This window comes from Periplaneta americana, chromosome 8, assembly GCF_040183065.1.
Source record: "Periplaneta americana isolate PAMFEO1 chromosome 8, P.americana_PAMFEO1_priV1, whole genome shotgun sequence".
Lineage (NCBI taxonomy): Eukaryota > Metazoa > Arthropoda > Insecta > Blattodea > Blattidae > Periplaneta > Periplaneta americana.
Window position 1 is genome coordinate 25,934,176 of NC_091124.1, and position 22,325 is coordinate 25,956,500.

A 22,325-nucleotide genomic window follows, 5' to 3' on the forward strand; every position below is an offset into this window, starting at 1 on the left:
TACGAGCAGAACAGTTTACTTTTAAGTTTCTTTATCCATACAGACTGATAGTTGGCGTCATCAGTGGAATTTCGATAAACAGGACTTTAATCGTTCTTCCCCCATGTTTTCGTTTGGTGATTACCGCATTCGACTGATTTTCAAAGCAATTAATTCAAACCCATAATCATGGGTTCGCTCCTAACGTGCATATTCTCTCTGTGGTTTCGAAAGTCTCACCAAGTGAATACTGGGGATAGTACCTCTTTCAAACAATTCAGACTCGCTTCCTCATAAATTCTATAACACTTCATTATCACATAATTCCATATACGAGTATCAACCATCTATCTTCCGTGACAGACCTGCCATCTGTCAGGGAAGTATCGAAACTGACAGAGTGCTTCCCCCTGTCGAGAGGCAAGAGAGGTTGTATCATGAGTGGTAGCCACTGCTATTAAGTGGAAACGCCACCCAGTACCCCTTCCCCCCCCCCCAAAAAAAAAAACAGCGTTGTACAGCAAATGTAGCAATTTTCATGAATCATTCATAGTTATGTAGACTTGAGAAAATTTACCAATTTTATTGTTTTTAAACATTCGAATCTGTTCAGTAAAATGTTTCGAATAGTAGGCTAGTAGTAGTAACATCATAATTATCAGGTCTTCCAATAACAGTGTCCTACTTTTAACATACAGGGTGATTCACGAGGATTTACCGTCCTTTACGGAGCTTATTTCCGAAGACATTCTGAGCAAAAAATGTCATACAAACATGGGTCCTATTCTCAATATTTACAGAGTTACGTTTCGTTACTGGAACGAATGCTGTGAACGCGTGATCTTGGTCAGCGTGCAGTCAGCAGCCAGCGCGAGCGCTACGGAAATCAAAGATAGCCGTATGCAGTTACGTAGCGCGACGAGTGCCGTTCACAAGCGTGCGGCCAAGTGTACTCAAGCGGACGGCGACATTTTTTAAAATGTGTTGTAAACTCTCCAAGACTGTAAATTAGGATGCAAAATTGAACTGCAAATAATTAAGTCGGTGGAAATGGTGTGATTTGTAATAATTGTTGTGATAAGTGCGTAAGAATAATATAATTTTTTAGTTAAAAATAAAAAAGATGTCTGTACGAAGCAACTAAGGAGTTCACAGCACATTTTTAGCTTCATAATACTTTCCAATTAAAGAAATGATATTTCTGAATGGTTCATTCTCTATTTGTATTATTCTTTTATCTTCAAACTAAAGAAAGAACGTATTTTACAAACAACTTTAAATTAGTGTATTTTTTATTGGGTTATTTTACGATGCTGTATCAACATCTAGGTTATTTAGCGTCTGAATGATATGAAAGTGATAATGCCGGTGAAATGAGTCCGGGGTCCAGCACCTAAAGTTACCCAGCATTTGCTCGCATTGGGTTGAGGGAAAACCCCGGAAGAAACCTCAACCAGGTAACTTGCCCCGACCGGGATTCGAACCCGGGCCACCTGGTTTCGCAGCCAGATGCGCTGACCGTTACTCCACATAAATTAGTGTAACTCTGAAAATATTGAGAGTAGGAACTATGTTTATATGACATTTTTTTTGCTCAAAATGTCTTCAGAAATAAGCTCCGTAAAAGGACGGTAAATCCTCGTGAATCACCCTGTATAACTGTAGGGTTGCCAACCGTCTTGATTTTTCTGAATTGTCAGGAAATAAGTCCTTTATGCAGAAAAAATTAAGTTGTTTTCAGGGCGCTTAATGTCCGAAATTTTGTTCATTGCAATATTATATTCTGAAATTTCATATTGATATTTCATTATTAGAAATCCGACATAGTTTGGTAGCCATTGTAAACTACATACCGTACTCTCTGTCCCGTTACTTCTTCCAATGTTACAACACAGAGACAAACTCCCTTTATTCTTCTACTCATGGTATTGGTTTTCGCATACCGTACTTTCGAAGTCAGTCATAAGAGAAAAAGATCAGTATCAGACCCTTGCCCACAGTGGGTAGCCAGCCGTAACAATTGCTACACAGAGATTTTTATTTTTACGCGTTTTTTTCTTTAATTTTTCTCTACGTGCACGATACTTGTTTTCTCAATAAAAATGAGTATTTAAACTATGAATGCCTGCGCAAGGTAATTTAGATTTCAGAACTGGCTATTTTTCATGTTAAATTTTCTCTCTCCTCGTCCATCCATTTCCTATAATTTTCTAACCATCTTGCTACCACTAAAATTCGATCCTGCGGGCGCCCTTTGTATCTGGTGTGAATGCAAAAAATGAGAGCAACAAGGGAGCGAGTTATTCCGTATCATTTAAATGACTGAATGTGACTGTTTTCGCGGAGGAAAATGCTCCGGATAGGGATCGATGCCGGGCTTATATGAGGGCGGCAATGAACCTCCGGGTTCCTTAAAAGCCAAAAGGATGTATGGCCTACTGTTACCTAACTTTAAGACTTTATTTCCCTACTGCTTTTTGTATACCCATATAGGCCTATAAGATCTTTCACGCATTTTTGCATTAAAAAAGAGGAAAAAAGTGAATCTATTAAGCAAATGCTAAAAAGTTACTAGACTTTGTAATGGGGCCCATTATATGTTCTTTCTCAAGATCCACATATTTAATCAGGTTTTCAGTTTCCTTCTTTATTATTTCTAACAGCCTGGCAGAGCTTCATAGTTTTAGTATTATTATCACATACGAGTATACTGATAGTACCCACTGATTAATTTATTCACTATTGTTACTATTCATTAGGGAAAACACGGGAATTTTACTGGAAGCAAGTAAAGAGATAGGTTTGGAAGTAAATCCCGAAAAGACAAAGTATATGATAATGTCTCGTGACCAGAATATTGTACGAAATAGAAATATAAAAATTGGAAATTTATCTTTTGAAGAGGTGGAGAAGTTCAAATATCTTGGAGCAATAGTAACAAATATAAATGATACTCGGGAGGAAATTAAACACAGAATAAATATGGGAAATGCTTGTTATTATTCGGTTGAGAAGCTTTTATCATCCAGTCTGCTGTCAAAAAATCTGAAAGTTAGAATTTATAAAACAGTTATATTACCGGTTGTTCTTTATGGTTGTGAAACTTGGACTCTCACTTTGAGAGAGGAACATAGGTTAAGGGTGTTTGAGAATAAGGTGCTTAGGAAAATATTTGGGGCTAAGAGGGATGAAGTTACAGGAGAATGGACAAAGTTACACAACACAGAACTGCACGCATTATATTCTTCACCTGACATAATTAGGAACATTAAATCCAGACGTTTGAGATGGACAGGGCATGTAGCACGTATGGGCGAATCCAGAAATGCATATGTTAGTTGGGAAACCGGAGGGAAAGAGACCTTTGGGAAGGCCGAGACGTAGATGGGAAGATAATATTAAAATGGATTTGAGGGAGGTGGAATATGATGATAGAGAATGGATTAATCTTGCTCAGGATACGGACCAATGGCGGGCTTATGTGAGGGCGGCAATGAACCTTCGGGTTCCTTAAAAGCCAGTAAGTAAGTAAGTAAGTAAGTAAGTAAGTAAGTAAGTAAGTAAGTAAGTAAGTAAGTAAGTAAGTAAGTGAGTAAGTATTGTTACTATTCATGACATACGCACACGTACTGACAGATACATTGTACTTCGCTGAGAATAGTCCATTTAAATTATAAAAACACTAGGCCAAATTACAGAATGTATAGCTTATGTTAAAACACAATTTTTAAAGTAGAAATATCTCTGGGACAGGGCCATTACGTCTAGGCTGATTTAATTACTTAGGGCCATATTCATAGACATTCTTAGCGCGGGCTTTGGGTGGATGATCAGCGAACTAATGTTTTTTGTATTCATAAACCAGTGTTAGCGATATATATGATATGATATGAATCCTGTACAAGTAATCAGTCGATAGCGGGGACTAGTTTAGCACGCTCGTAGCGCGGGCTAGCGAAATGTCTATGCATAGCACCCTTACTTACTTACAAATGACTTTTAAGGAACCCGCAGGTTCATTGCCGCCCTCATATAAGCCCGCTATCGGTCCTATCCTAAGCAAGATTAATCCAGTCCCTACCATCATATTCCACCTCCCTTAAATCTATTTTAACATTATCCTCTCATCTACGTCTCGGCCTTCCCAAAGGTCTTTTTTCCTCTGGTCTCCCAACTAACACTCTATATGCATTTCTGGATTCGCCTATACGTGCTACATGCCCTGCTCATCTCAAACGTCTGGATTTAATGTTCCTAATTATGTCAGGCGAAGAATATAATGCGTGCAGTTCTGTGTTGTGTAACTTTCTTCATTCTCCTGTAACTTCATCCCTCTTAGCCCCAAATATTTTCCTAAGAACCTTATTCTCAAACACCCTTAATCTCTGTTCCTCTCTCAAAGTGAGAGTCCAAGTTTCACAACCATACAGAACAACCGGTAATATAACTGTTTTATAAATTCTAACTTAAGTCTAGGCTGATTTAGCCTACACAACTAAAAAAGGGGATAACGTAGTTCTTTATCGTTTTTTAACGTGTCATAAATAGTTAAAAACAGTTCAGATGTACACTGGCATTCAAACATACCGGACTCACTAATCGATAGTGATCGATAATTTGTTGGTGTAAGTGTGGTTTTTTTAGTTATTACTTCTATGAATAGATGGCGAAGATAGGCCTAATAGTCAATATCGCCAATGGTACACAAATATATCCGCATTATAGAATTCAATATTTTATCCCCTTCTACTGGTTGTGAAACAACAATGGGTTTAGCTGGAAACCGCTGATATTGTCAATTAAGAGAATAATAATTAATCTACATCATTTTCTCCGACACTTTCTTTAACCGCCCCAATACTGGTGTTATCTATTGAGAACTTGCGGAACTATTTCGAAGTTTGTCAGTTTGTTATAATATCTTTGGTTCTGACTTATCCTGTGGTTAGAAAGTTCCTTTACACGAACATAAAATCGTAGGTTAGATATCTTTGAACGTCACTGTACCTGAATATCATATGTGTGGGATTTAGAGTCTCGGGATAGAAAATTCCTCCCCTACCTGACTAACCCCCTGAATTCATGATTGCGTGTCATGTTCTGGTTTCCGTTACATTTGTACATTTAGTGTTTAACAATTTATCAGCTGCAAAATCAGTAACGTTAATGATTTATTGTTGTCAATTTCAAAACCATTATATGAATAAATCACGAACAATAGCTTTAATTAGTAATGAGGAACCTTAATTTCAGCGTCAGTAATTACCGGAAAAAAATGACGGCATCCTCAGTAGCAGAAATTCAATTTATCACTTTTATACAATCCATACTGAATCCTTGTGTACATATCTGCTTCCGAGAAATTGTGTGAATGTTGGGGAAAATTCCTTAAATTCAATAGTAATAACAAAACTATAACTGGTAAGTTATGAGTAAAACATTTACTCAAGAGATCCATATGCGGTTCTACTCTAAACTCAAATCGTCACGTTGCCCTCAACTAAAAATCGTTATAGATAAATACAATATAATATTTGTTACTCAGTCAAATGACAAATCAAGCTCTCTAAATTAAAAATCGTTATCTTAGAAAATTTAACAACAGTTCTTATTTTAGTGTCTTTCTCCCGATCTAGTTTATTGCATCCTTTCGTAATGATACGAAACTCGGCTACATAGAGAAGGTAACATACACTTTCTGACCCATTTTCTTAACTTACTTACAAATGGCTTTTAGAGAACCTGGAGGTTCATTGCCGCCCTCACATAAGCCTGCCATCGGTCCCTATCCTGAGAAAGATTAATCCAGTCTCTACCATTATATCTCTCTTCCCTCAAATCCATTTTAATATTATCCTCCCATCTACATCTCAACCTTCCCAAAGGTCTTTTCCCTCTGGCCTCCCAACTAACACTCTATACCCATTTCTGGATTCGCCCATACGTGCTACATGTCCTGCCAATCTCAAACGTCTGGATTTAATGTTTCTAATTATGTCAGGTGAAGAATACAATGCGTCCAGTTCTACGTTGTGTAGCTCTCTCCATTCTCCTGCAACTTCATCCCTCTTAGCCCCAAATATTTTCCTAAGAACCTTATTCTCAAACACCCTTAACCTCTATTCCTCTCTCAAAGTGAGAGTCCAAGTTTCACAATCATACAGAAAAACCGGTAATATAACTGTTTTATAAATTCTACCTTCAGTTTTTTTGAGAGCAGACTGGATGACAAAAGCTTTTCAACCGAATAATAACTGACATTTCCCATATTTATTCTGCGTTTAATTTTCTCCCGAGTGTCATTTATATTTGTTACTATTGTTCCAAGATATTTGAATTTTTCCACCTTTTCAAACGAAAAATTTCCAATTTTTATATTTCCATTTTGTACTATGTTCTGGTCCCGAGACATAATCATAAACTTGGTCTTTCCGGGATTTACTTCCAAAGATGTCGGTTTACTTGCTTCAAGTAAAATTCCCTTGTTTTCCTTAATAGTTTGTGGATTTTCCCATGCCCATTTTCTTAACACAATATGTTTGAGAAATTAGCTTTTGCTGTATTACCGATCGGGCTGCGTAACATGAGATGCAATTCCGATTCTTGGGTTTAACATCGTTTCAATAACCTCTCGAAAATATACACATTCTATGTTATGTACATGATCTGTTTGTAACAATATATTTTTGTCAGTCCAAATTATTTGGAAACGGTAGTAGCGCGTGAAATCATAATATTACGACAGAAGAAAAATCGAACGAAACAGCTTACGGAAGATGATTATAAACTTTATAGCCACTTCCACTTTCAAGAGCCAGTTTATATACACGCACAAGAAATGACAGTGTATATAAACTTTAGTTTTAATAGGTAATATTTGTATTTTGTAACATTTTGTTGTTGAATACTAAGGTGCACGTCATTACGGCTAACGTCTACTCTTTCTGGATCAATCAACGTGACGTATATGTCTACTATTAATTGTGAAAATATCTTATTCTGTTTCCTATTCCACAGAAGAGTGTTTCTGCAAGCATATGGACATAGTTGCGAAGGTTCTGAAGACTTTAGAATGACTGCTGAAACCTATGCAAAGGAACGGAAATCAGATACATACATAGTGTTCTGCCAAATGGCAGGTCTTTCACTGCAAACCCAGCATTCTCCAATTTTCCCTATTTTCTGCCTTCCTCTTAGTCTCAGCATATGATCCATGGATAACAATGTATTTCTCTCTATGTAATAGACATACTAATTGTGAAAACAACTTATTCTGTTTCCTATTCCACAGACTGGTGTTTCTGCAAACTTATGAACGTTGTTGCGAAGGTTCTGAAGACTTTAAAAAGACTGCTGAAACTTGCAAAGGAACGGAAATGGGATAACAATGCATTTCTACTCTCTCTAGATGAATTAACGTGATACATACTATTCATTGTGAAAATATATTATTCTGTTTCCTGTTCCATAGATGGGTGTTTTTGCAAACTTATGAACATGGTTGCGAAGGTTCTGAAGACTTTAAAGAGACTGCTGAAACTTGCAAAGGAACGGAAATGGGATAACAATGTATTTCTACTCTCTCTAGATGAATTAACGTGATACATACTATTCATTGTGAAAATATATTATTCTGTTTCCTGTTCCATAGATGGGTGTTTTAGCAAATTTATGAACATAGTTGCGAAGGTTCTGAAGACTTTAAAAAGACTGCTGAAACTTGTAACGGAACGGAAATGGGATAACAATGTATTTCTACTCTCTCCAGATGAATTAACGTGATACATACTATTCATTGTGAAAATATATTATTCTGTTTCCTGTTCCATAGATGGGTGATTTTGCAAACATATGAACATCGTTGCGAAGGTTCTGAAAACTTCAAAAAGACTGCTGAAACCTATGTAAAGGAACGGAAATGGGATAACAATGTATTTCTACTCTGTCTAGATCAATCAACGTAATACATACTACTAATTATGAAAACATGTTATTCTGTTCTCTATCCCGCGAACGGTACATCATATTTAGACCGAGGATTTGCATGAAAAAGCATGTTTTTATTGATACGTCATATTTTAAAAGTACTCATATATCTTTGCGTTTCGTATGAAGAATAATCATATTACACACTGTATTCTTCACCAGACTTAATTGGGAACATAAATCCATACGTTTGAGATAGGCAGGGCATCTAGCACGTATAGCCGAATCCAGAAATGCATATAGAGTGTTAGTTGGAAGACCGGAGGGGAAAAGATCTTTGAGGAGGGCGAGACGTAGATGGGAGGATAATATTAAAATGGATTTGAGAGAGATGGGATACGATGGTAGAGACTGGATTCATCTTGCTCACGATAGGAACCTATTGGCGGGCTTATGAGAGTGCGGGAATGAACTTCGGGTTTCTTAACTGCCATAAATAACTAAATTGTGCATATTTTAACAGTTTTTGTACAAAAATGCTTATTTTAATTGAATATTGCATAACTGGCTACTTTAATACTTTCCACGTTTTACACACATTTTTATGATGAAGCTTTAAAAAGAGCCTTGAAGCGAGAGGGATGATTGCCACAACCACGTTCAAAGAATTCGTCATTCATGGGGATGGCCAAACATTTCAATATGTTTGACTGCTTATGCGCAATGTTTGAACTAGTCCCTAAGAAGAATCAAACAGCGTCAGATTGTCTTTAAGAACTGTGCTTCTACATGTGATTTTGTGCAAACATGTCAAGGACCTATTGCGGTCGACCTGGTTGGCAAGTTGGTATAGCGCTGGCCTTCTATGCCCAAGGTTACGGGTTCGATCCCGGGCCAGGTCGATGGCATTTAAGTGTGCTTAAATGCGACAGGCTTATGTCAGTAGATTTACTGGCATGTAAAAGAACTCCTGCGGGACAAAATTCCGGCACATCCGGCGATGCTGATATAACCTCTGCAGTTGCGAGCGTCGTTAAATAAAAAACATAACATAGCGATGTTACTTTTCCTGGAATCCCTCCAAATACGCCTTATGGCTAGTCTTCTTCTCTGCCTTTTAAGTTATGCATTTAGTATAGATTTCAGGCGTTTCCCTGCTTCTAGATAACTTCTCCGTTTCCTATGTCTGTGTGTTACCTACATTCAGAGTAATCCGCAAATTTATTGATTGTACCTTTGTAATACATACTGTAATTTTGTTCAAAGTTAGAACCTAAAAAAAAAAGATGTTCAAATATAGCTAAGTTATAGTTTTGGGATGAAATGTTTCTATAACATAAATTTAAATGATTGGATTATTGTTTCAAAAACTGCCATGTTTTTCTGGAAAGAATTAACGGCAAAAATTGAAGAACCACAATAATTTCACCAGAAAAGAGAAGAGATCATTAGATTCAAAATTCTGACTGAAAATTTAACATCACGTCAAAAAAATATAACATTAAATATCTTTCAGTAGAACATGATAGGAATAAAGAAACATATCCAAGAACAAAAAAAAAAAAAAAAAATCAGAGCTGAATAATTTATGTGGCTGCTGCAACTCGAGACACATATCAATGGTCCCCATCTGTTGCCTACTGTTTGGAGGACAGTCACAGAGACATGAAATAACAGAAAAAAGCAAAAACAGAAATAGAGCCCTAAAGCTCCCTTGCAGGCCAAGTGATGTTTTCCCCAATACTTTATAAATATTTTAGTGGCAACAGGTGGAGCAGACAGACGAGAGAGTTTAAGTCTATACACATGGTCTTGTTCCCAAGAGAAGTGTACACTGTCCATTTACTGGGTGAGGAATTACCTCTCTGCACATGGGAGCTCTAATTAATCAGCTCGCTCATGCACTCCCATCACTCTAACGGTAGATTTAAGCTACAAATCACTGGAAATGGCCACAATTAATTTTCATGAGATATGCCAAAACAAGAAGAAATTCTGCACAATACAAGACTTTTACGGTGTTAAATATGATGCGAGATTTTTGGGTTTTTGCACAATGTCACAGATGTAGAAACATACAACGTTTCGGAGCTGTATGTTAACCCCATCAGAGAAGAAAGAAAAGGGGGAACCTATCTATTGATTCCGTTATCAAGAACTTTCTTCTGTTAGAGAGAAAATAATTCGACCAATGTACATTTTTCTTGTAGCTGTATTATATTTTTGCTGCTGTAGAAGTGAAGGCCTGATGGCCTAACTTCACCAGAAGGTATAAATGAATAGATAAATAAATAAATAAATAAATAACGTCATGTACGAGGTGGAACATCAGGGAACTCTTGACCATGAAAGAGCCATAATAAGCGAAATACAGTATTTTCTCGAATTCTCCACGCCTTCGAATAAACCGCGCACTTTACTTTACAAATACAATCAATCAATATTCTTAATGTATCCAGCTGTTTGCTGACAACATGAAGTCCACTATAGTCTATTCAGTTGTTGTTTTTCACGATAAATGAGGGGTATTTTGATCGGTGGTCATTATAGATGCCTGTTGCTAGTAGCCAGAGGTGGAATGTAGTCAATATATACTGCAGGGCTGTGTCTTCTGCAACTGGTTCTGATGATTTTAATTTACTTCTTTTGTGGTTTACGGATGGACAGTATAGAGAATGTGTTCCAGATCTTCATCATGATTATTACATCACAGACAAGAAGGATTATCAGAAAGGTGAAATCAGTGTACGTACAATTGAGGGGCTTAGAACAAAAAGCAGGTAAGTGACATAAACCTAGTTTTGAGGAAATTACAGTTAAAGTTCTACATGCAATGGAATATTATACACTAGTTTGGTGAAATGATGCCCATATAGCAGCACTGCACAGTGTGATCACTTACCTGATTTTATTCCAAAGAAACATCCTTTTGGGCTATCACAGCATGCACTTACCTAATTTTTTTTAATAATGTCACTTAGCTGTTTTTTTGTTCTAAGCCCCTCAATTGTGTGACAATGTGACCTGTTCTGGCTCTTGTTAAAAATATTTGAACATGTCTGGGCAAGTTTTTGTACATTTTCAAGTCATTTGTTTTCTTTTGTACGGACTGTAAAATTTTTCCTTTGTCAGAAGAGAGCCAATTGTTGATCCATAGGTTTATAAAATGAGACTTTACTGAAGCAAAAGCACTGGATAGAGATATCACTTGAAGAGGTCTTGGTTGCAAATATGTTGCCTGTTTTGCAATATTATCGACTTTCTCGTTTCTAGGTATACCACAAGGAAGAGGACATATTTCAAACCCACCTAAGCGCACACACTGCATGCATGTCAGTTCTGTTGCTTAATTAGCTGTTTACATGATATCCTGCAACATTAGTAGCACGCATCACGATTTGCACATTCCTCCGCTTCTCCGCTTCTTTCATAATTTTAAGTTTTTCGCTAAAAGTAAAGGAGCATAAATGTTTGACAATTTCAAGTTTTTCGCTGCAAGCAAAGGGTCACAATTTCATACCTTTAGTGATACTCATTTTCAGAATTGAAAATATAAGACGAACACGAACTATAAACTTATCACACTTGAACTCGATTCTGATACATGTACTGCTAATCCAAACGCCATTTAATATAAGTAACTAGTAACAATTGAAATATCCATGTGCGGGAAGATAATGGCATATGCTACGACCTTAGAAGTTGCGCAGGAGGAATATCAAGCAATGTTGCCAATTTCATTTCGAATAAGCCGCACATCCGTATTTTTTACTTATATATTGTGACAGCGACGTGAGATTCGAACTCACGACCAGCGTCCCGCGAGAGAGCATATCGCGCGGAGCACGGAGGGACGGCGCGCGGCGGAGAGTAGTGGGGAAAGGGGCCTACACGCGAGGGGAGGCTGCGCGCGCAGCTGCTACTTAATGCAGTGAATGGGGAACGGACCTTCCCGACTCTTCCAGAAGTGCGTCGAAGTGGAGATATCCAGATAATTCTCTACACACCTGTAGAAATTTCTCGCAACTATGATTTTGCTATAAAAGAAGAGACGCCAGCGAACTCGAGCAGTTTTCAGTTGATTAGTCAGCCAGTCAGTGAGAAAGCCAGAGCAAGCAAGCCAGTCTTGTGTACCGGAGTTCGGCTCGAGTGTGCGTCCGCAACTGTATCAGCATCCGAAGGCCTGAGTTCGAGTGCAGTGGACCGCAGTTGGAGGGATCTGAGTTCGAGTGCAGTGGACCGCAGTTGGAGGGACCTGAGTTCGAGTGCAGTGGACCGCAGTTGGAGGGACCTGGGTTCGAGTACAGTGAACTGTCTCTAAAGGTCTGTGGTTCGAGATACTGTGAACTCGAGTGACTGAGCTAGAAGAATTGTGAACTGAGAACTGATAGTTCTGATTTGTAAATAGTGCTTTGTAAATATTAGTTAAGATTAACAGTTCATTGTTGTTCGTAATAGTCCAAGTAAATTGTCATTGCCGTCAGTGGAGTGCTATAACGAATACTGTGTTGAGTGAAAATCCAATTGTTGACGAGAGCGTTTAAGACGAATTGTAGAAAGGAATTATTGTTGGAAGAATAAAATTCCATTGTTGAGTTGAAATAAATTCACAATATTTTGGGGAAAAAAGTGCGCGGGATATTCGAGAAAATACGGTATTCAATAGTTCAGAACATAAATAGCAATAATTAAGAAAAGCTTTGGCATTCCAGTTGATAGATCACAGGCTTACAATGACTGCAGACCTGGGTTGGAATCCCAATAATTTTAAGTTTTTTGCTAAAAGTAAAGGATCATAAATGTTTGACAATTTTACGTTTTTCGCTGCAAGTAAAGGGTCACAATTTCATACCTTTAGAATTGAAAATATAAGACGAACACGAACTATAAACTTATCACACTTGAACTCGATTCTGATACATGTACTGCTAATCCAAACACCATTTAATATAAGTAACTAGTAACAATTGAAATATCCGTGCGGGAAGATAATGGCATACGCTACCACTTTAGGAGTTGCGCAGGAGGAAAATCAAGCAATGTTACTAACTTCATTTCGAATAAGCCGCACATCCGTATTTTTTACTTATATATTTTGGGGAAAAAAGTACGCGGGGTATTCGAGAAAATACGGTATTCAATATTTCAGAACATAAATAGCAATAAGTAAGAAAAGCTTTGGCATTCCAGTTGATAGGACACAGAATGACTGCAGACCTGGGTTGGAATCCCAATGATGATACAGTCGTATTTGTGGGAGACAAAGCCAAGGTTCCTGAGGGTTTTCATGGTGTTCTCAAGTTTCCCTTCATCACTTCCATCGAAGGGGATGAAAGGGTACTTAGTGCAAGGTAGGGTAGGGCAATTGTGGTGCCCAGGGCCAGATATGTCGTAACGTCACATATTTTCTATCTCTCTCCCCCATGACCTAGTAGTGGATAATAATTAACACAAGTAGACATAGTGGAGGAATTTCGTAACCTTATGCACAACTGCAATACGATGGAAAGAAAAGAAACAAGGATTTATCATAAAGAAGACTGGGGCACGAATTATTTTGTTGTGTACAAAGACAAGAGTACGTAAATACTGTCCTTCATTAAAGTGTATAACAATCGAAAGCATTGCACTAAAAAAAAAAAAAAAAAGAAAAAGAAAAAAAAACAAGAAGAACTTGTATCATTGAAAGATATTAAATTCGTTATTGTATGATTATTATTAATATTGTTATTATGATTACTACTGAACATTATTGCGAATGCTATTACTACTATTAATATTATAACAATAAGCTGTACTAACTTTTACTTTTATTTTTAAGAAGTTGTTTTTATATCTTGCATTTATCAAAGTAGGTAAGATACTACTTCCTTTTATTTTGTCGTTTCAGTTTGTTTATAATGTTTTGTTGTGCCTGTTTTTTCAATTTCTTATTTATAGTGATGATCACATAAGAGCAGTTCCTAAAAAGCTAATTTGGCCATCTCTTCAGTGTTGCCAACTGCCATTCTATTTCCTCTTTGACATTATTGTAATAAAAATCTAAACACGAGAGAAATTAATTAAAATGTGAAATGATATTTCTATCGATTACCCAAGTGCATGTATTCCGCAAAAAAAAAGTTACGATATTTTCAAGTTCTTCATAAAATACGAATCATCATTTACATGACTAAAATTACATAAATATAATTCTGCCACAATTTCCGTCAAAAATGTAGATAATTTTATAAATAAACAGTGATTGAAATGAACAAATTATCAGGACCAATAAAATGGTTGCATAAATGAGGGGCTTAGAACAAAAAGCAGGTAAGTGACATTATTAAAAAAAATGAGGTGAGTGCGTGTTGTGATAGCCCAAAAGGATGTTTCTTTGGGATAAAATCAGGAATTGATCACACTGTGCAGTGCTGCTATATGGGCATCATTTCACCAAACTAGTGTATAATATTCCATTGCATGTAGAACTTTAACTGCAATTTCCTCAAAACTAGGTTTCTGTCACTTACCTGCTTTTTGTTCTAAGCCGCTCAAATGATATACAACAAAATCACTAAAAATAAATTCATGCAGAAGGCATAACAATTTGAAGGAAGGTACGCTATATTATCGAAACACTACTTGTTTCTAACTACATTCAGTAAAATTACTTCTGTTACTCACTTTGGATGTCAGCCATGAAGATATCTCTCAATGCCTCAAATTCCTCTTCTGGAGCCATATTTGCATTGCCGAAGCTATCATTTTCTGGCCACACCTCCCTAAAAAGAGGTTAAATGAAAATACATGTGAAATATAAAAAACTGGAATTAGGTAGGAAAGATTGCAATAAATAAAGAACCAATTATATCAGATTTTTCATTCACTGATACTTAAAAACTTGAAGTCCAACAAAACAATACATCCAATACTATTTTAAATTAAGACACTTGTTAAAAATTAACCATGTTCATGCTGGACAATATTTTGCAGAGAAAGACTGTAGTGCATCCTTTATGAGGTGGCATCTGTTATGCACATTAATATGGGGCAAAAACGTATTACGGCGAACACCAGTAGGGGAAGTTATCCCCACCCGCGCCGCTCGGCACCTCGCTCGCATGCTCTCTCTCTCTCTACTGTCTGTCCCGCTTCGATGGATCACTGTCTACCACATTGTAATACGCATTAGACAATACACATTAGACAACTGTCCACAACCACAATGCAATACACATTAGATAATACCCATTAGACAACTGTCCACAACCACAATGCAATACGCATTACACAATACGCATTAGGCAACTGTCCACAACATGTACTGACACAACACAACACAACACAATGTAATGTGTTTTCATTAAACAACACTCACCTGTTAACTTTGCACAACAACACTCACCTGTTAACTTTGCACATCCTCGAAGTAACACAATAGTCTTTTTTCCCACAGGTTGGACACTCGTAATGACTAGCAAGTAGTCCATGCTCCTCACAGTACCTTACCGTATCCGCCTTCAAATTCTCCCTGCTCAATTTGAGGAAGAAGTACACGTCTTCGGTACGGCTCATCACTACACGTGGTTACGTCTGTACACGAAGCTGGATACGGACACAATGAAGCTTATGCCACCCCTAGTCAACCCCTACCAAGCGACATTCACAAGCCCGCCAGTTTCTACCCACGCTATTCGGTCATTGTCCCCTTCTACAATACGTTATGGCAGTTCCCTTAAACATAAATAGATTCATTTTCCCTTCTAACCCCAACTCGCCTCGGTAGCCGAGAGGTCTAAAGCGTGAACAAAAAGCGTGCGTTTAGGTTTAGTTACGAACTTTCTCGGATCGAATCTCCCCTTCTGCGAAGTCGTAAGAAAAAAAAAAAAGAGAGAGAGACATGAAGCAAGGAACAGAGAAGGAGAGGCTAGAGAGAGAGAGAGACTGACAGGACAAAGTTCCTCTTTTGATTCGTAGATGTCGTTACTCTTTTTGTTCCACTTTCCTACACTAGATGTCACCCCACCCTAAACCCCTATTTCCACTCTTTCCCGCTAGGGTGTGTGGTGAGCTTGTAGGGGAAAAGTGGAAAGGGGACGTGGGCGGAGCTTTGCGTTCGCCGTATTACGTTTTTCCCTAATATGGTACTAAATATAGTCTACTTTGCAGAGAATTTTGTAATAACAACACTCGTAAAAATATAATTCTGCTATTGATGGAAACTTATTGTGAATTCATATTTCATAACGTCAGAATAATGATGTGTGTTTACCTTGCTGAACGAAGTAATCCTACTGCTTCTTCAAACTGATGATTACGTAAATGTGTCTGAATCTTGCACATGGCGTCAACTCTACAAAGATATAATAACAACAACAAAAATTAGTGGCATGTATTTTAATTATTGTCGTTACCAATTAATTTTGCTACAATAAATAAACAAATAAATAAAAGTATAAAAGTTAACATCTTGACTAGGTTTTTGGTTGAAGTAATTCAATTTTATTTTATAGGTAATTTTTTTTTATATTTTGTTGTAATTTTAATCAATCATCACTATTAAACTGCTTACTTCTGCTCATCCATGCTCTTCTCTGAAGCTGCATCAAAGGGTACAATATCTGTAGGAATAGTGCCATCATTTTGAAGTACGGCAGAGAGCTGAGGTCCGACTTCATCCCATAATTCCTGAGGATTTCTCTGAGGTGTCTGCTCTGGGACATTTGACTCTGCATAAAATTAAGAATAAAACAACAATTCATATTTTATGTTGAATCATTTATCGTAGCATTCTAAATTATAATATAATGAATTGTAATACAGTACATAACTTAAAAAAAAAGAACATTTGCTGAATTAATTTAGTTGATATAATACCGTTACCATAAGGAATAGAAAGAAGTAGTGGTCGCACTCTGTTAATCCAAACGGCCGATACCACGAGGCGCTAGTGCAGAGTTCGCTCAGTCTGTTCCGTGTGTAAGTACATAAATACATTTAACGTAAGTTGCACTGTTTACCTTTCGCTCCATATACATACGTAACTGGCATTGTACTTACAACATTAAGACTATTTGAAAGAAAAACACATTCATATACATCACACTGTAAAACAAATAATAGTTTAATATGTAAAACTTAACTTAGGGCTGCTAGTAGGCATGCAATATGTACTCACCAACAGTTACTTGTCCGACACTTTGGAGAATTTACGAGATGATTTGGCGGCTCTCGGAGCTTGGAGTTCTCGTCGGATTTGTTTTGTCCGGAAGAAGAACCGACATTTCATATAGTGAAAAATTAGTTTCGGTATGATATCCATGACATGATCCAAGCAGCATCCTGTTCCCGGTGGCTGAATTACAATTGAGGTAATACTGTCTATGCACTCGTGAAATATGTCGCCCCACATTCCATCTCTCAATTTTTCTTTTATTGTCTGTTCTGTTTGCATAAGCAAATGAAACACGCACGCCCTACAACCCGGAACAAAACACGAAGGCATTGCTTCAAATATAACACGACAAAAACATAATAATCTCGTCCTTTAATAAATAAATCGTGAGAGCTACTCACTTGTCACTCGTGTACGAATAATTGCAGATTAGTGTATTGGCACTTAAAGTATTTAACGCACTTAATTACACTAAAAAAGCAAACGAAATGAACGAACACTCTACTGCTTCTTTTATGGATATTCGCTTCCAACTGAGCAATACCGATCGCAGCGCCACTAATTCTCTTGGTCACCGTCGACAATGCTGAACAGATAGGAGTGTGCACACTTCTTCTTTCTATTCGTTATGCCGTTACTAAGAAACAGAAATAGTTAGTTTTCGCGTAGGCTTCCACAGTTGGTGTACATGGTGTGTGGATAAGCTTCAGGGCTTCTACCGCGTTGTCTTGGTGTTATTGGCTGACGTTTCGACCGCTGTGTTGTGGCCATCTTCAGAGCAGTTGTTGGATAAGGATAAGTTATCCAACAACTGCTCTGAAGATGGCCACAACACAGCAGTGAAACGTCAGCCAATAACACCAAGACAATGCGGTAGAAGCCCTGAAGCTTATCCACACACCAGAAATAGTTAGTACTTACTTTTAGTCTTGCGTTTCCTTACTACTCTGCGCTTCTGGACAACAATGCTACGATTTGAACAGAAATGTTCAAGTAATTTCAGAAAAATGTGTGCTGTTTCTATAAGATCCTTCAAGTATGCCCTGAAAAATAAACAATACATCTCTGTTATCATTTCAATCTGTGTTTGTGTGAGAAGTTCTTATTCTAAGTTCACGAGTACCTCATGGATGGATAATATTTGCCATCAATCATGAGATCTGTGGACACATTCTAGGGGAAATACAATTCTATACTTATACATAGTCTACAGTGGTGTAGCGTCAATGTAAGCTAAAAAGCTTAGCTTCCCCAGTTAATAATAATTTCATAATAAACCTGCAGTTTATGGAGAAAATTATTTATTAATTTTAATAGAATTTATATTTACGCGTTAAATATTGTGATGCGGCAGCTCAGGATGATTTGTGATGCAGCAGTAAACAAGAAGCCTGCACACACCAGCTTCCAAGCAGACTGGTTTCTTCTGTGTAATCCACCCCGCAGATTTTCCATCCCTTTCTAACTAAACTACCCTAGTCGCAAGGCTCGCAAGAAGCTAGCTTTAACATTTAAAATAAGTAGTTTCCGAGTTATCCCTTTTCGTCAGTTGTGTTCAGTTGAAGTGTTAGTGTGCATTGTGGCTGATATAATAAATAATGAGTGAAATAACAGTTCCTTACACTAATTTACTTGAATTTTTTAGGGACAATTGTATTATCAAGACTGACTTACGAACAAAGGTGTGATTTAAAAAACAAATGACCGACTCCCTTGCTGTCAATGAAGGGCACACCCAAAAGACAGATGCATACTTATGATACTAATATTGTGATTTCTCTAAGTATGACAGGGGGTGAGCTAATGTTATACGTATACGTCCCTATTTGTTAAGAGATATGTGTAAACCGTGAAATCATATTTTACTACGTATCATTTGAGGTCATGCCTTATTGGTGTTACTTACGATGTTCCAACCAATCTTCGACTGCTGACTTGACATTGACTACTATTTATTTTAAGACTGTATTTTTGTAATACATTTTGTCATATTGCATGAAAGACAACTTGAGTTAGCTTCCCCTGTTCAAAATTTCATGCTATGCCACTGATAGTCTATTTGGTGGATGACTGTGAATGGAAAAATGCTCGAAAAATGACAGGAAAAATCCAGACACAACCTTTGAACAAATTCCACTAACATTCACCAGATTTTCAAGTCAGGTCTCCAACAGAGAAAGTTTATGTTCTAGCTGATGTAGTTCATTTCATGGATGACAGTGAATGGAGAAATACTCGAAAATGACAGGGAAGACTGCTCCAGACACATTCTTTGTAAAAACTCCACTGACATTCGCCAGGTTTTGAATTGAGGTTCCCAGCATGGAAATCCTATGTTCTAGCTGATATAGTCCATTTCATGGACGATAGTGAAAGGAAAAATATCTGAAAGATGACACGGAAAATCTGCTCCAGACAATCTTTGTGCAAATTCTGCTGATATTGCGGGAGTTTAAACTGAGGTCTCCAGCATGGAAGGCTTATGTTCTAGCTCTGTGACTAATAGTGTACCATTTTATTCCCTTTACTGTTCTAGCAAATATACAACATATACAGGGTGGGCAAAATAAAATTGGCCCTGAAAATCTGTAATATTTACATGTATTATGGGTCTGTAACAATGAATATTTTTTGAAGAATATTAATTAATATCTAATAACCCATTGTTGCATCGAAATCACGGTTTTCTGCATTGTCAGGGTCATTTCTGCTTCAGTCTTATACATATAAATTCATATATTTCATAGATATTTTCCGCAGGGCCGTTTTGTTTTGCCCACCCTGTACTTATGATGAAGGATTTTTAATTCAGACCTTAATGTCAAAAAGTCCACTATAGTTGTACTTTTTCAGGGATTTCAATGTTATTGAATAATGATAAAAACAACCACTAGTCCATTACACTAATAGTAAGAGCTCCAACACAACGAAGTCGTTATTTAATTTAAATAACTTAACAGTTCATCAGTGATTATATAAGTGTTAAATAGAGTGTATCCGAGAATGAAGAAATATTTTAAAAAATCCGAGTTCTGAAGTAAATAGTTTAAAAAAAAAGTTAAAACTTTCAGGAAATAAGCAACATACTTACAGAAAGACAGGCTGAAATACTTAAAGTATTAAGTCACATCATAAAACTCATAACATATTTCTTAATACGTAAGTTTGAAAATATTGCAGATAACTATATATTTTACTTTAGTGAGAGGTAAATTCGACCTACATATAACAAAATAATACAATTTAAAAATCAATACTTTTACACTACAGAAGTTTAACATAGTTAGCCTATACTTCAACAGTCTTACTAATAAACAGTGTATAGTTTTTATACGAGACTTATGCAGAGTTGAGACAGAAAACGTTACCAATAAACCGTGAATAAGCTATGGACACATAAACAGCCTGTAACTATACAATGGGAATTGCTTTGCAGTAGTTATATACACGAAACCCCTTGTTTAAGCGTTGTATATAGTGAAAAAATGGCCAACCCTCTAACAGCTGTTCGTATCGACTGTCATTTTATGATGATGGTTACCTTGTAACCACAGAAGAACAAACCAAAGATCATAGAATTATTAGAATAATATTGCTGTAGATTGTACTCTTTGACCAAAATGTAGTGTGGTAATCGATTAGAGCCAGTTGTACTATCGATATTTAACACGCCACACTAGAGCGCCCTACCGGATGCAATAGAGAACCTCAGATATTCTATTACCTTTCGTAACGAAGTAATGACGAAACTATGACGTAGCTGTGTAACAGTTATACTGTTATACACGACGTATGTAGTGATTATTAGTAAGGAATTTACATACGACTTATAAACGAGCTACTCATTGTATAAGTATAAGACAGTTAAACGTCTGTATATAGGGTTTTTATTAGTAAGACCACAAATGTAAATCAATAATGTCTAAATTTGTGAGAGCCTTTTCAAAAGAAAGAAACTTTTAACTGCACTCCTTCCTAAGTAATTGAAAATACTAGTAATGTGACAAAAATATATTCTATTAAATACGCTGCACTATTACAATAAAAAATGCTACTTACTTTGTGAACTTTATTTCATCATAATTAACAAGCAATGTAAGAATAAGTTCCCGGTACTCCACAACATAGAAAATGTTACTCTTGATAACTTTAGAAGATTCCTGTACAGTTGGGTCATCAGATCTGTCCATTGCTGTGAAAGTCATTAGTAATTCCTGTAATAAAAGCGTTTTAAAAGTTAAGAGTTCACTCTACATTGAAATTAAAGTAAAAATACAACTGACACTCATACTAAGTATGTCACTGATAATACGTTTTTATTACATTTGTAATCCACTGTATTTAATATGAGGAACATCCAGAAATTGGGACATTTGTCATATCAAGGTATCAATTTTTGTATCACTGTGTCGTAGAAGTCTGCCACCTGAGATCTGAACCAGTGTCTGACAGTTGTCTGCACCTCTCTGTCACTATGAAAATGTTGACCAGATAGGAATTTCTTGAGGTGTAAGAAAAGATGGTAGTCACTGGGAGAGAAATCCGTGTTGTAGGGTGGATGTTGAAACACCTCCCAGAAGAATTCTTGCAGATCTGTTGTGCGCCGAGCCATATGTTGTCGAGTGTTATAGGGCAGTAAGACAACTCTAGTACTAAGCACCTCACGCCACTTGTTCTGAAAGGCTCGTCCACTGGGAGGTATTTCAACATCCATCGTACAGTCCGAATCTTGCTCCCTGCAATTACTATCTCTTCTCACACCTCAAGAAATTTCTGTCTGGTCAGCATTTTCACAGTGACAGAGAGGAGCAGATGGCTGTCACACACTGGTTCCGATCCCAGGTGGCAGATTTCTATGACACAGGGATACAAAAGTTGATATCACATTATGACAAATATCTTAATTCCAGTGGGGAATATGTTGAAAAATAGCTCAACAATTGCTGTATCTGTTCCAATAAATCTTTTCATGAAACTGGGTTTTCTTTTTCTAGGGAAACTTACTTTCTAGACGCGCCTTGTACATAAATTACAGTACTTCTCCTACAGCTTTTCTGATTTTTCATATTCAATATGATGTTTATTTTCTTTAGGGTCTCTTCGATGTTGTTTAACTTCAATGTTCTATTTACTCTACAACTAACTTATCATAATAAAGGGCAAAAACGTATTACGGCGAACGCCAGTAGGGGAAGTTATCCCCACCCGCGCCGCTCGGCACCTCGCTCGCATGCTCTCTCTCTCTACTGTCTCTCTCTACTAT

At 37.0% G+C, this 22,325-nt stretch overlaps 1 protein-coding gene across 1 annotated transcript in view; it reads right to left on the reverse strand.

Annotated features, from left to right (window-relative positions):
- timeout (circadian regulator timeout) overlaps window positions 1–22,325 on the reverse strand; it is a 369,648-nt gene that overhangs the window by 292,154 nt on the left and 55,169 nt on the right. Inside the window, exons 12-16 of the mRNA XM_069832667.1 lie at window positions 21,122–21,276; window positions 17,984–18,105; window positions 16,460–16,616; window positions 16,160–16,240; window positions 14,572–14,669 (exon numbers count right to left, since the gene is read on the reverse strand). Coding sequence (XP_069688768.1) covers window positions 14,572–14,669; window positions 16,160–16,240; window positions 16,460–16,616; window positions 17,984–18,105; window positions 21,122–21,276 — 613 coding nt within the window. The remainder of the gene's footprint in view (window positions 1–14,571; window positions 14,670–16,159; window positions 16,241–16,459; window positions 16,617–17,983; window positions 18,106–21,121; window positions 21,277–22,325) is intronic.